Consider the following 12,577-nt stretch of genomic DNA (forward strand, 5'->3'; position numbering starts at 1 on the left):
TGCTATTTGAGTTTTAATTGTGAAAGTGCAGTAGACCTCAGGTTCTCACTGCATCTCCACATTGTCTGAGGGATCGAGTTTCCTCCGCAGGGTTTTCACCAGTTCACCACGTCCTCGTGTGAGTGGAAGAACCGGATAGTGATTAATCTGTCCTGTGCTAGCAGTTTTGACAAGCTGTCAAGATTTGACATGCATGACCAAGGTTCAGGGACAGATAAGCGCAGTCTGATGACAGTTACGGCTCAGACGTGACATTTCTATCTTTATTAGCACGAAGAAGAGGCTGTTGGAGGGAAGAACAATCTCAGTTTTCAGTTATGCAGATGCTCACAAGCTTAAAGACAGTAAAACCCTTACCCTATGTGAGTGTAAGCTTACGCCTTGGCGGCTTAGCATCCGAATAAAATCTTTATTTTCAAAGCTAACACTATCAAAGTGTCGAGATAGACCTTGATTTAGAACGTTTCAACCGATTCTTCCCTGCTTCTCTCTGGTTTTCTTCATTGCAGGCTGAGAAATTGAGAAATTGTGTGACTAAACGATGATCACGTCATCCAAACTGTCAGATCAGTTTCAGACACTGCCTACGTGCTGTCATGGCGCATCAGAGTACAGACTGAGACTGCAGTCTGGTGCGAGACAAGGCATCTGATAGGCGTAGGCGTCTGATCTGATTAGAACACGGCTTTGATAAATACCACCTAGTGTAGTTCCACACGCGTACGTCAAAGTGATGTTGAATCGATGTGTCCTCGACGTCCTTGAAAGGTTTTATGAACTTCCCGCATTCAGCATTTTTGTGCTCTGTGTAAATGTGAAAATGACAACGTTGATGACGTACATGACAGGCAGGGGGAAAAAAAACAAGTCTTAGTTTGCGCCAGACTTTTAGTCGTCAGGTTTTAGCGCTGTTTCCTCGGACTGCGCCACAATCCTGCAGACAAGCTGACCAGACCTGAGGCAATGGTAGCTCAAGGGTTCTGAGCTGCTGAAGGTTGTGAGTTCATCTGTTGGAGCATTGAAAAAGGCTCTTAACCCCCTCAATTTCCTGCTTTACCCAACACCGGTCACACTGTGTGCTCTGTTTGTATGGTTGAGGTGACGGGATTTGTGTGAGTCTGCTTCACTGGGTGACATTGCTGAATGTTGTTTGTGTTACACTCAGATCATCCATGACCTGAAAGGTTCAGATTACAGCTGGTCCTACCAAACGCCTCCTTCATCCCCAAGCACCACCATGTCCAGAAAGTCCAGCATGTGCAGGTAAACATCTGTTTCATATGAACACATTTCCCCACTGATTCGGACTCCTTGTTGCTCAGTACACTTGTTTTTCTTGCCCTTTCCCCACTCATTGATACCAGAATTCTCCCTGATGTTTGCCCTGTTCTAGGTCACATTTTACTTCATGCACACAGAGATTTGAGTAACTGCAATGGGGTCATGCATGAATATGACCTTCCCACTGTTTCCATTTAGTTTGCTACACAGCTAAGGGTTGTTTAACAAACTCGTACAATGAAAGTACTGGAAATGTTCTTAGGTTAACAATGGGGATTGAAGTCAGTACTGGATTTCATCCTTTCATGTTTGCTGTTGATTTATTTCTTTATTTTTCACACTTTTTTTGTTTAGTGCTTAAGTTGGAGTCTGATTGCTAACCATCTTCACTTCCCCCTGCACTTCTGAGCATGATCCGATGTGCTTTTTATTTTTAATCTTGTTTCGTGTCGGATTCTTCCCTTTGGCGTTTTTTTTTTTTTTTTTTTAAAGGTTCACGTGCTAAAAGCTTCTGATTTTAGAACAACAGCTAAAAATATAAATCAGGCCACCAAGTAATTATCGGGTATTAGATAAGTGGGATGTTTTGGGATTTTCAGCCTTCTGGGCTTTTCTGAATGCTTGCAGTAGTTTTTTTATACATACTTGAACATACTCTTTGCTCAGTTTGAAGTTTGATCTAGGAGTTTTAGATTAGATTAGATACTTGATTTCTGATGTGTTAAAAATTATTCCAAAGGGAAGGATCGGTTGCTTGTTTGGGTCACTATGATTTGGTCTGGTTTTTGGGGATTTGCATGGTGTGTGTGGAGTGTTAATGGTTCCCGATCGCCTCTGTTTTGTCCTGCTTCCTCTCCATGCCCCACCCCTTCCTGTCCCATCCCCATCCTAACAGCAGTCTGAACAGTGTGAACAGCAGCGACTCGCGCTCCAGCGGCTCACTGTCTCATTCGTCCTCCCCGCTCTATTGCTACCGCAGCATCGCCGTGCCGCAGCAGGTTCCCGCCCGCCTCGCCAGCGTCTCCTCACATGACTCGGGTTTCGCCTCGCACGATGCCTTCCAGTCCAAGTCGCCTTCACCCATGCCTTCTGACCCCAGCTCTCAGGTAAGTCCCCTACTTTTGATCAAGGACTGCGATTCCCCTGAAGTTGAAGTTGCTACCCTTCGCATTTCTTCTGAAAACTGCAGGTTTTCACTAAGGAGATCGCGACAAAACAGTATTATTGTACGCCAGGATTAAAAAGAAATTTCATGAGGTTGATATAATTCTACATTCTTAACACCACTCATCCTGGGTTCTTTTCAGAAGGGGAACCTTCTGTTCTACAAACCGAAGACACTTTAAAGGTTCTATATCTAACATAGCCTTGTTTAAAGGTGTGTTAGTAGAGAAGTGTAGTGCACATACATGTAAATGAATTGAAAACAGCCCTTATTTCACAGTCACTAAGCAGCAGGGTTTCATTAATCCTGTGCACCTGAAAAGTTCATCCAGAGTGCATTAGCCTTTGTCATTTGAGAACGAGGTCCTCAGACTTGAGTCGCCCCCATGACCTAGCTTCAAACTATAAAAGTGTGTGTGTGTGTGTGTGTGTGTGTTTGTGTGTGTGTGTGTTGTACCTCATTACGTTTATTTATTTAAGAGTGAGGTTTTTATAACCGCTAGCCAGATTTTACAAGGCTTCCATGCAGCCGCTAGCTTTTTTTTTCCCCCTCTCCCGTACCGATCTTCACTTTCCCATGATCCACAGGGACTTCCTGGCCTCACGAAGGTCAGGCTAATTGCTACGACACACATGTTAATGATCCGAATCCGGCTCTGCTCCCACCACAAATGGACAGTTTAGCTAATCACATTAACGAAGCTAACAACAGCAGCAAGCTAATAGGGACATAAGTGTTCAGTCTTTGTCTGCTTATTCTTTCTCTGTTGCCATTTTGGCTCCAAGATTTTAAAAGAGGCTTTAAAAGTCTGACCCTAATTATGGAGGGGCTCGTTTCTTCCACCACAATTCACAAACCCACACTATTTCAGCCCATGCCTACAAAACATGGTGCTGTATTTATGATGTGTTTGGACTGGAGACGTAGCACAGCCTCATTTAAAAAAAAAAAAAGTTTACACCCCTGGGAAATGGCACCATGGGAAGGAAACAGAAACTGAGGTCATTTTAAAGATATGTCTTTTTTTGTCCATATATACAAAGAAAAACGATCCTGTAACAGCAGATAAGGACAGACAGTTTTTATTTTTTCCTTTTGTCTGTTCGAGCTGTTTAATCTGACCCGTGTGTGTTTGTGTGTGCAGTAATCCGATAATCGAATATTGAGAACAATACTGTGTATTTTTTGTAATGTGAAGACATAAATCCGGCTTTACACTTCACTTTGTGTTCACAAGTTGTGTTGGATCTGCAGTGGACTCAAGGTTATTGCCTGTAACATGCTACTTTTAATTAGTTTGGACTGGTTTCTGTTTGAAAATGACACAAAAGCCACCTTAATTTTCCTTTAAAAACCTTTAAAATACCACTTTCTTTTTCCTGATGAAAGGGGTATGGGGTGCAAACTTTTGCACTCAACACTAAATGCTGAAATTGGATAATGATCAGATTATTAGTGTACATGTAAACACACTGACTTCAGCCACTGGCACTGACACTGCTGCTTCTGCTACTTTCACTGCATTTGCATCTAACCTGTGGCTTCTCTCTGTCTCTTTTCTCTCTTTCTCTGTCTTTTTGTCTGTCTTTCACTCTTTTTGTCTCTGTGTCTGATATCCTTTGTTTCTACTCCTTTTCTGTTTTCTATATTCATACACTTTTCTTGCCCTCTTCTGCTGTATGGATGTCTGTGGGTGTGGGCGTGTCTGTCTCTGTGGGCGTGTCTGTCTCTGTGGGCGTGTCCTCTGCTCTTCCTGTCTGCTGTATGTAGCTTCCTTCCAGCTCTGCTTCATCGGATACTTCTGAATCAGCTCAGTCAGTCAGCGAGTGCAGCTCTCCCACTGAAAAGGTGACTCCTAATTGGCTCTCCTCTCACCAGCACCATTTCCTATTGGCTCCCTCATGAATTACGGCTGCTTTCCATTGAATATTCCCACCGTTATCAGAGCCCTGTTGTGTCCCTTTCGTATCAGTGGTGTATTATTTGCATCATGTTGAGTTTTGTCCTTTTTTTTTGTGTTGCTTTGTTCATTCATTCATGATTTATTTTTATTTTCTTCCTGTTATGTTTTTGTCATCCATCCACTTCACCACGCTCAGCTATCAAACGGCTATGACCACTACGGCCCTGCTGAGGCCTCATACCCGTCCGGAGTGGCCTTTCCCTTCCCTCCAAATCCCTCCTCCTACTCTTCCCCCTCCTATTCTTCCTCCACTCTGAGGACGTGGTCGAGGCCGTGCTCATCGCTGATGCCCGATTTCCCCCATTACTCCACGCTGACCCCCGGCATGCTCCCCCCATCCTCCAAGATCCCCAGCTGGAAGGTTTGTCCATCCATTTTTTTCTCTCCCATCACTCCATCATAATCACTCCTCTGCTCCACTCTTGGGTTAGCGGTCCACCAAGATGGCAGTACTGATTCACACTGACTTAGAGTCACAATGGTTCACTTATTCACACAGCTACTAGAACACCTTAAGCTAAAAAGCTAAAAGTGAGATCTACAGTAGCGTAGCAAAACACTTTAATGTTGCCTCCCAGTGGCTGGTGTTGGGAATGCAGTACAATCCAGCAATACTACTACTACTACTACTATTACTACTACTACTACTACTAATAATAATAATAATAATAGAGTTTTGGGTGTTTCATTAAGTATAATGGTCTGCTGATGTTGTGGATTTAGGACTGGGCTAAACCGGGCCCGTACGACCAGCCCATGGTGAACACACTGAGGAAGAAGAAGGAGCCGAAGGAGGCGATGGATTCAAACGGCTCGTACCAGCCGGCATTAAACTCCACACAGCCCGAGGACAATCAGAACCCCAGGAGCATCGCTAATACACCAAATGTCAGTCACATGTCAGATACTATGCCATCAAATACATCACACCGTCCAGACTGATCAAATAACCCATCACTGAAAACATCATCTTTATGCACAGTAGAGTGCAGTACAGTGCAGTCCAAGTCTCTGAGTGCACTCAGTGTGTGTTCATGTTATATTTATTTTATCATTAACAATTCTTTTTAATCTCTAGAGATCTTTTTTAAAGGTGGGGTGCACGTTGTTTGAGAAATGCTTCAGAAAACTGAGTCGGGCCGACAAACAAAACAAACGTGTAGCCAATGAGCATAAAGGGGTGTGTCTTGTCAATATACGGCGGAGAGAGTGTTCAGTGCGCATGTCTGACATTAGCAGAAAGCGATTGAAACATTGACATGGCGGATAAAAATGAAAAGCGAAAAAAGGCTTATGATAAGGCAAGAAGCAGGACCCGTGTTAATATAGGATCAGCTTTAGAGCGCTGGAGAGAACTGAACGTCTTCCGCGTGAAACGGAGCTAAACCTTTCACAGCACAACACACAGTGCTACATTACCATAATATTACTCATTGAGTTCATTTACTGATAAAAATATCCCCTCAGCCAGCTGCCCCAGCAGGTTCCGCCATAATAGCCTCGGTTACGTATGTATGTGTGGGGCACGTTCATTTGAGTTAGGGGTGTGTTTTTGTTTTGGTGATTTCAAATGTCAACATTGGCTTTCAAACATTGTGCATCCCACCTTTAAATAAACAAATGCATTTTCTCGTGCACAAATTCTAAATTTTAATTATATTTTTATATTCCCTTTTATATTCTTTATTTTTAAACTATTATGGATCAAATTTCCTTCATATACTGTATATTTCCTTCAAATATCAAACATAACCGTGAGATAAATCGTGTGTGTGTAGGAGGTTCAGCAGGATTTGGCTCTGGCTTTCTCTCGTGGTCTGCAGTTAGATGCACAGTGCTCCAGTAGAGACTCACTTCAGTGTTCAAGTGGATACAGCACTCAAAGTACCACACCCTGTTGCTCAGAGGACACCATCCCCTCTCAGGGTGAGTGTGTGTGTGTGTGTTTGGGGGGTCAAGGGAGGAAAGGAACAAAATAAGTAAGAGAGAGAACAAGTGAGGGAACAAGGGATGATTAAAGCAAGGAAGAATGCAAGGAAGGCTGAGAGTAAGCAAGGTAGGAAAGAAATGGGAGAAGAAAAGTATAGAGACTAACGGTTGAACTGAATAAGAATTAATTAGTTAAAGGTGCTTCTTCTTCTTCCCCTCGCAGTGTCTGATTACGATTATTTCTCGGAGCAGCAGGACTTTGATAAATCCTCCACAGTCCCACGGAACAGCGACCTCGGACAGAGTTACCGCAAACTGTTCCAGACCAAACGTCCTGCCTCCACCGCCGGCATCCCCTACGTACCCGCTGTCCCAGGTGTGGCCACCATCCGCCGCACACCTTCCACCAAACCCTCGGTGCGCAGGGGCACCGGCCCCGTCCCCATCCAGACCCCAGTAATCCCTGTCATGACCCCTACCGTGCCAGACTTCATGGAGGCGGCACCCAACGAGGAGGCAGAACCGAGCGAAGTGGACGTAGAGCCGGAGACTGTTCTGCCGGTGGAGACGTGGAGCGGTCAGGCGTCCACTAACCCGCCCCTGTCTGCCACCTGCGAAGAGCACGATGGTACGATGGAGGAGGGAGGCACTATGCTGCAGTCCATTCGGAGAGGAGTGCGACTGAAGAAGACCACTACCAACGACCGCTCGGCTCCTCGCATCCCATAATACTCCAACATTCACATCCATCAGAAACATTCACCATGGTAACAGAGGGGAGACTCACACCTCTCCTGTCCTTAATTTATTTTACTCTTAGAACATTCTTTTCTGTTGTCTTTTCCGGACTATAAGCCAACAAAAATTCTGTATTTTTATAAAAAAATATATATATTAAAGACTCTTAAGTGTAAAAGTTACGTTAACACAGGAGTTGAGGTGCAGCACCATTTACTGTTTGTCCTGTTAGTGTTGCCTTAGTTACTGTCCCTCAAATAGCAAATTATATAGAGCTAACGCTAATCTGGTGTCTTTCACCTTTTGTTTGTTGTTACACAGAAAATGTGTAAATGTATTAGTTAGAGAACAGTAAAGAAAAATACAAACAGTTCATTTAAATTCACAAATCAAAACGTTTAATTCAAAAACTGAATGAAATAAGGCTAGCTTCGTGATGGAACTGATGACTGATCTCACCGTTTCTGCTCCTTGTAAATAATTATTCGTTAAACAGATCGGATTTGTTAGTGTTTACTTTTCTCCTGGTGTCTACACAGCAATGGTTCAGATTTTTTTAAAATATATAAATATTTATGTGATGCATCATAACCTTTAGCTAGCTGGCTAACGTTAAGCAAGTGACTATGTACAAGCTGTGAAGCTGCGATACATTAAAAGAGTTTTAACAAACGACTCAAACGTGTAACCTGGCTGCTAATCAGAACACGGACACTGTGTACCTGTACAAAATTCCACATTTACTTATTCAGGAAATCGTACACTAATTGGTTTAAAATAGAGTTGCTAATCTAGCTACACTAGTGGCTAACAGCTAGCCTGTGCTTATAGAGACCGTAACTAGTGCAGTAGCAGGTCTACAGTGACAACGCTAATGTTCATGATTTTCATGTTTTAGCTTCAGATAGAATGCAGAAATATAAATCGGAGCAGAGAAACGGTTCTTATAGTCCAGAAAATACGTTTTATTCCTTTTTTTCCTTCTATTTTTGCGCATGGCTTTATAGGACGTGACCTGAAGTCCAGTTTAATTCTTCAAAACACTACTCTGTCCATGGAGTGAGTATTATTATTGTTATTAACTAGGAAAAAGAAACATTTAGTGAAGTGTTATAAATGCTGTTTTATTTTTACGCCTTTTTTATTTTAAATAAAATACTAATTTTGAACATTTTATCATTTACCTTTAATAATCTACAATATTAACACTATGTTTGTGGTATTTTTTTTTAATGAATATTGTTATTGTAACACTAGAGAGAATCCTAAAAGAAATCTGTTTATATGGAAGTGCAGTGTAAATAGCGACAGGGCCAAAGAGCGACTGTTAATTTATTCATCCGCTCAGTAAAGTCGAGCCCGTCTTTCTCCCTGTGAAATATTGTACATTCTGTTAATACACTACGAGGTAATTCATGTAGAAAAGCACACAACACAAATACACACACAAACGTACACACTCGCTCCTTGTCCAGGTTCATTTCAATCGTTTTTGTTTCTTATTGTCGTTTTTGTGTAAAAATTGAAACATTATAAACTGATTAAACTGATGTTAAAAGTGAAGATTTGCCTTTAACGTACACAGTTCACCCTGTTTTCTTTCGTTATTTAAAACGTGTTCCTTTATTGTTGTTGTGTTGTTGACTGTTTCTGTATGTCAGTTATTTTCAGCTCCACTGGATTAAATAAAACGTTTCAGTCTTCAGCATGACGCTGACATTAGAAAACACTGTGTTTGTTTTGTTTGATCTGTACATACACTTGTCCACTTGCTAACCAGTTAGCGTGCTGTGTTAGGTAACCGACCTACTAACTAGCTAGCAGGATAAAGTTAGCGATGTTTATCAGTTTGAGACAGAAAAGAGAAATGAAAGTGTTGTTCTATTTTTTTGACATATTAAATATTTTATTCCTCCAGTTTATGTCTGTCTTTTTTTTTTTGTCCAATCTGGAATTGTACTGCATTCATAGACTGCAGTGCTGTTGCTAGCTAGCTAAATCTATTTAATAAGATAACAAGCTATCTTAAAGAATATAATGTTATATAATCTAACAACTGTATGAATTTTTCTCACTAGTCAACCAGCGGGAATTATTAATATATATCTATATTCTATTTGTCAAGTACAATCATGTAAAATTAGTTTACTGTTTAATAAATATATAAAGTTTGGTTATTAAAAAAATACTTATCTTAACTGATTAACCCAATTATTCGCTTTGGCGACCCCTAACGGTAAAAATTGAAATAACATGAACACTTTAAAACACCTGTGAGCTCACTAAAGTCAAAGTAAACCTGCTAACTAACTAACAGGAATATTCATTCATTCATTCATTCATTTCCTACCGCGTATCCGAACTGCATTGGGTCACGGGGAGCCTGTCCCTATCTCAGGCGTCATCAGGCATCAAGGCAGGATACACCCTGGACGGAGTGCCAACCCATCACAGGGTACACACACACTCTCATTCACTCACACAATCACACACTACGGACAATTTTCCAGAGATGCCAATCAACCTACCATGCATGTCTTTGGACCGGGGGAGGAAACCGGAGTACCCGGAGGAAACCCCCTCGGCACGGGGAGAACATGCAAACTCCACACACACAAGGCGGAGGTGGGGATCGAACCCCCAACCTTGGAGGTGTGAGGCGAACGTGCTAACCACTAAGCCACTGTGCCCCCCCCAACAGGAATGAATATATATGAATATATATATATATATATATATATATATATATATAGATATATATATATATATATATATATGTATATATATATATATATATGTATGTATATATATATATATACGTATATATATATATATATATATATACGTATATATATATATATATATATATATATATATATATATATATATATATATATATATATATATATAAAATATATATAAAATTTATATATCGTCACTTTTTCAAATAAAGGCCTAATTGTTCCACCTGAGCCTGTAGTGCTGAGCACTGAGCCGGATCAGCGTACACTGAGCCGCTGGACCAGACAATATCCCTGAACGTGTACTCAGTGCATGTGCTGAGCAGCTCACTAGGGTCTTTACTGATATCTTCAACCTGTCTCTTGCCCAAGCAGCTGTTCCCACTTGCTTTAAATGCACCTCCATTGTGCCAATACCAAAACACTCCAGCCCAACGTGCCCGAACGACTACCGCCCTGTAGTACTGACACCCATTGTCATGAAGTGCTTTGAGCAGCTGGTCCTAGCACACCTGAAGGACTCTCTGCCACCCACATTCGACTCTCACCAGTTTGCCTACCACAGCAATAGGAGCACAGAAGATGCAGTTTCCATGGCGCTGCACTCTGTGCTCACACACTTGGACAATAAGAACACTTATGCACGTATGCTGTTTGTTGATTCAGCTCAGCATTTAACACCATCATTCCATCCAAGTTAATAGCCAAATCAATAGATCTGGGCATTAACACCACAACTTGCAACTGGATTATGGACTTTCTGACCAACAGACCCCAACAGGTTTGATCAGTCTCCATCTGCTCCAACACCATCACGCTCAACACTGGTGTACCACAAGGCTGTGTGCTGAGCCCCTTCCTCTACACCCTCTTCACCTCCGACTGCAGGCCTGTGAATGGATCTAACTCCATCATCAAGTTTGCAGATGACACTACAGTGATCGGTATCACCAACAATGATGAGACTGCCTACAGGGAGGAGATCCAGCACCTAGCCACATGTTGCAACAACAATAACTTGCTCCTTAAAACCTCCAAGACAAAGGAGCTCATTGTGGACTTCGGGAATGAGACAAGAGGCACATCAATGGGATGGCTGTTGAGTGCGTCTCCAGCTTCAAGTTCCTGGGGATCCACATCTCGGCGAACCTGTCCTGGACTACCAACACCTCCAGCCTGGTCAAGACGGCTCACCAGCACCTCTTTTTCCTTAGGACACTAAAGAAAAATCAGCTTTCCTCTGATATCCTGGTGAACTTCTACCGCTGTGCAATAGAAAGCATCCTGACCAGCTGCTCTGTTGCAGAGCGCAGGGCATTGCAGCGGGTGGTGAAAACCGCCCAGCGCATCAGGGGACTCACTTCCAGCCATGGAGGACATCCAGAAAAAACGCTGTCTGCGTCGAGCTCTCAGCATTCTTAAGGCCTCCTCTCATCCCGCCCATAGACTGTTTTCACTTCAGCCCTCCAGCAAGCGTTGGACCAGGACCAGCCAACTAAAGAACAACTTTTTTCCTAGAGCTGTCTCTTTATTGAACTCTGCCCCTCGCTGATCCTACTGTCCTTCATACATTGTTACATCTCCCCCTCACACTTCGTTATTGTGCTAATGGACTGTTTACACAAATGGGCGTTATTGCACTAATGGACTATTACACAAACTATGTTCAGTTGCACACTTGGTCTCTTTTTTTTGCATTGCTGCTCACCATTGCCTTACCATTGTATATATCCACCTGATTTCTGTTTATAGTAACAGCAATATATTATATTAATAGCCATATATTTTGTTTATAGCACATACTATTCTGTAAATTTCAGTTTATACTAATAGCCATCTGTATATTACATTTGTAGTACATATATATTCATTTACATTTACAGCATTTAGCAGACACCCTTATCCAGAGTGACTTACAACTGAGCAACTGAGGGTTAAGGGCCTTGCTCAGGGGCCCAGCAGTGGCAGCTTGGTGGACCTGGGGTTCGAACCCATGACCCATGAGCCCAACAGCCCATTGAGTAGCTCTGGAAGGTCCAACCAAGATTATTATTCATCTGTATATTATGTTCAAAGCACATATATATTCATCTGTATATTATATTCATAGGACATACACATCTGTAAATTACTGTTTATAGAAATAGCCATATATTTTGTTACATCCTTCTGTAAATTTCAGTTATAACTATAGCCATCTGTATATTATGTTCATAGTACACACACATCTGTAAATCACTTCCATATTACCATTTTATTTAACTTATCTAAATCTTGTACAAACTGTATATCCTGCACTTACTGCTATTGCTCTCTGGTTAGACCTAAACTGCATTTCGTTGCCTTGTACTTGTAAAGTACTCTAATCTAGTGACGGAGTTCCGCCACTGGGTGTCACTGTTTATACATGGAAATCAGCCACTTTTTTTCTGATAGAAATACATTTTCCGGAAGTGAATGAATTTCAGTTATTTTAGTTATATAATTATCCTATATTTGATGTGTATTTTTGCGTAAACCTAGCACGATATTAATCAACCTGCTACAATTCTGTATAAAATTAATTAATTTATTATATGCGAACATCTCATTTGGAAACGCAACGATATTAGCCGCTTTTGCTAGCCGTTTTAAGAGGACAAGGAATCCGCCATTTTGGTAAGGTCATGAACAGTACAAATCTATAAAGAGATGCTAAATATTGACGTTATGTTGCCCTTATTTTTCAGACCAAATTATTTAAACTATAACAATGGTCAT

At 41.6% G+C, this 12,577-nt stretch overlaps 1 protein-coding gene across 14 annotated transcripts in view; it reads left to right on the forward strand.

The window, feature by feature from the left end:
- LOC113647752 (protein MTSS 1-like) overlaps positions 1 to 8,993 on the forward strand; it is a 32,180-nt gene extending 23,187 nt beyond the window's left edge. For 3 of the 14 annotated variants that reach the window (XM_047811215.1, XM_047811217.1, XM_047811227.1), the window contains 6 exons: positions 1,166 to 1,263; positions 2,177 to 2,387; positions 4,546 to 4,770; positions 5,133 to 5,297; positions 6,188 to 6,335; positions 6,562 to 8,993. In XM_047811215.1, the coding sequence (XP_047667171.1) occupies positions 1,166 to 1,263; positions 2,177 to 2,387; positions 4,546 to 4,770; positions 5,133 to 5,297; positions 6,188 to 6,335; positions 6,562 to 7,067 (1,353 nt within the window). In that variant the 3' untranslated portion in view covers positions 7,068 to 8,993. Of the gene's footprint in view, positions 1 to 1,165; positions 1,264 to 2,176; positions 2,388 to 4,216; positions 4,295 to 4,545; positions 4,771 to 5,132; positions 5,298 to 6,187; positions 6,336 to 6,561 lie in introns of all 14 variants that reach the window. The other 11 variants (XM_047811220.1, XM_047811222.1, XM_047811221.1 and 8 more) reach the window with 7 other exon arrangements.
- The last annotated feature ends 3,584 nt before the right edge of the window (positions 8,994 to 12,577 follow it).

This window comes from Tachysurus fulvidraco, chromosome 3 (genome assembly GCF_022655615.1).
Source record: "Tachysurus fulvidraco isolate hzauxx_2018 chromosome 3, HZAU_PFXX_2.0, whole genome shotgun sequence".
Classification (NCBI taxonomy): Eukaryota; Metazoa; Chordata; class Actinopteri; order Siluriformes; family Bagridae; genus Tachysurus; species Tachysurus fulvidraco.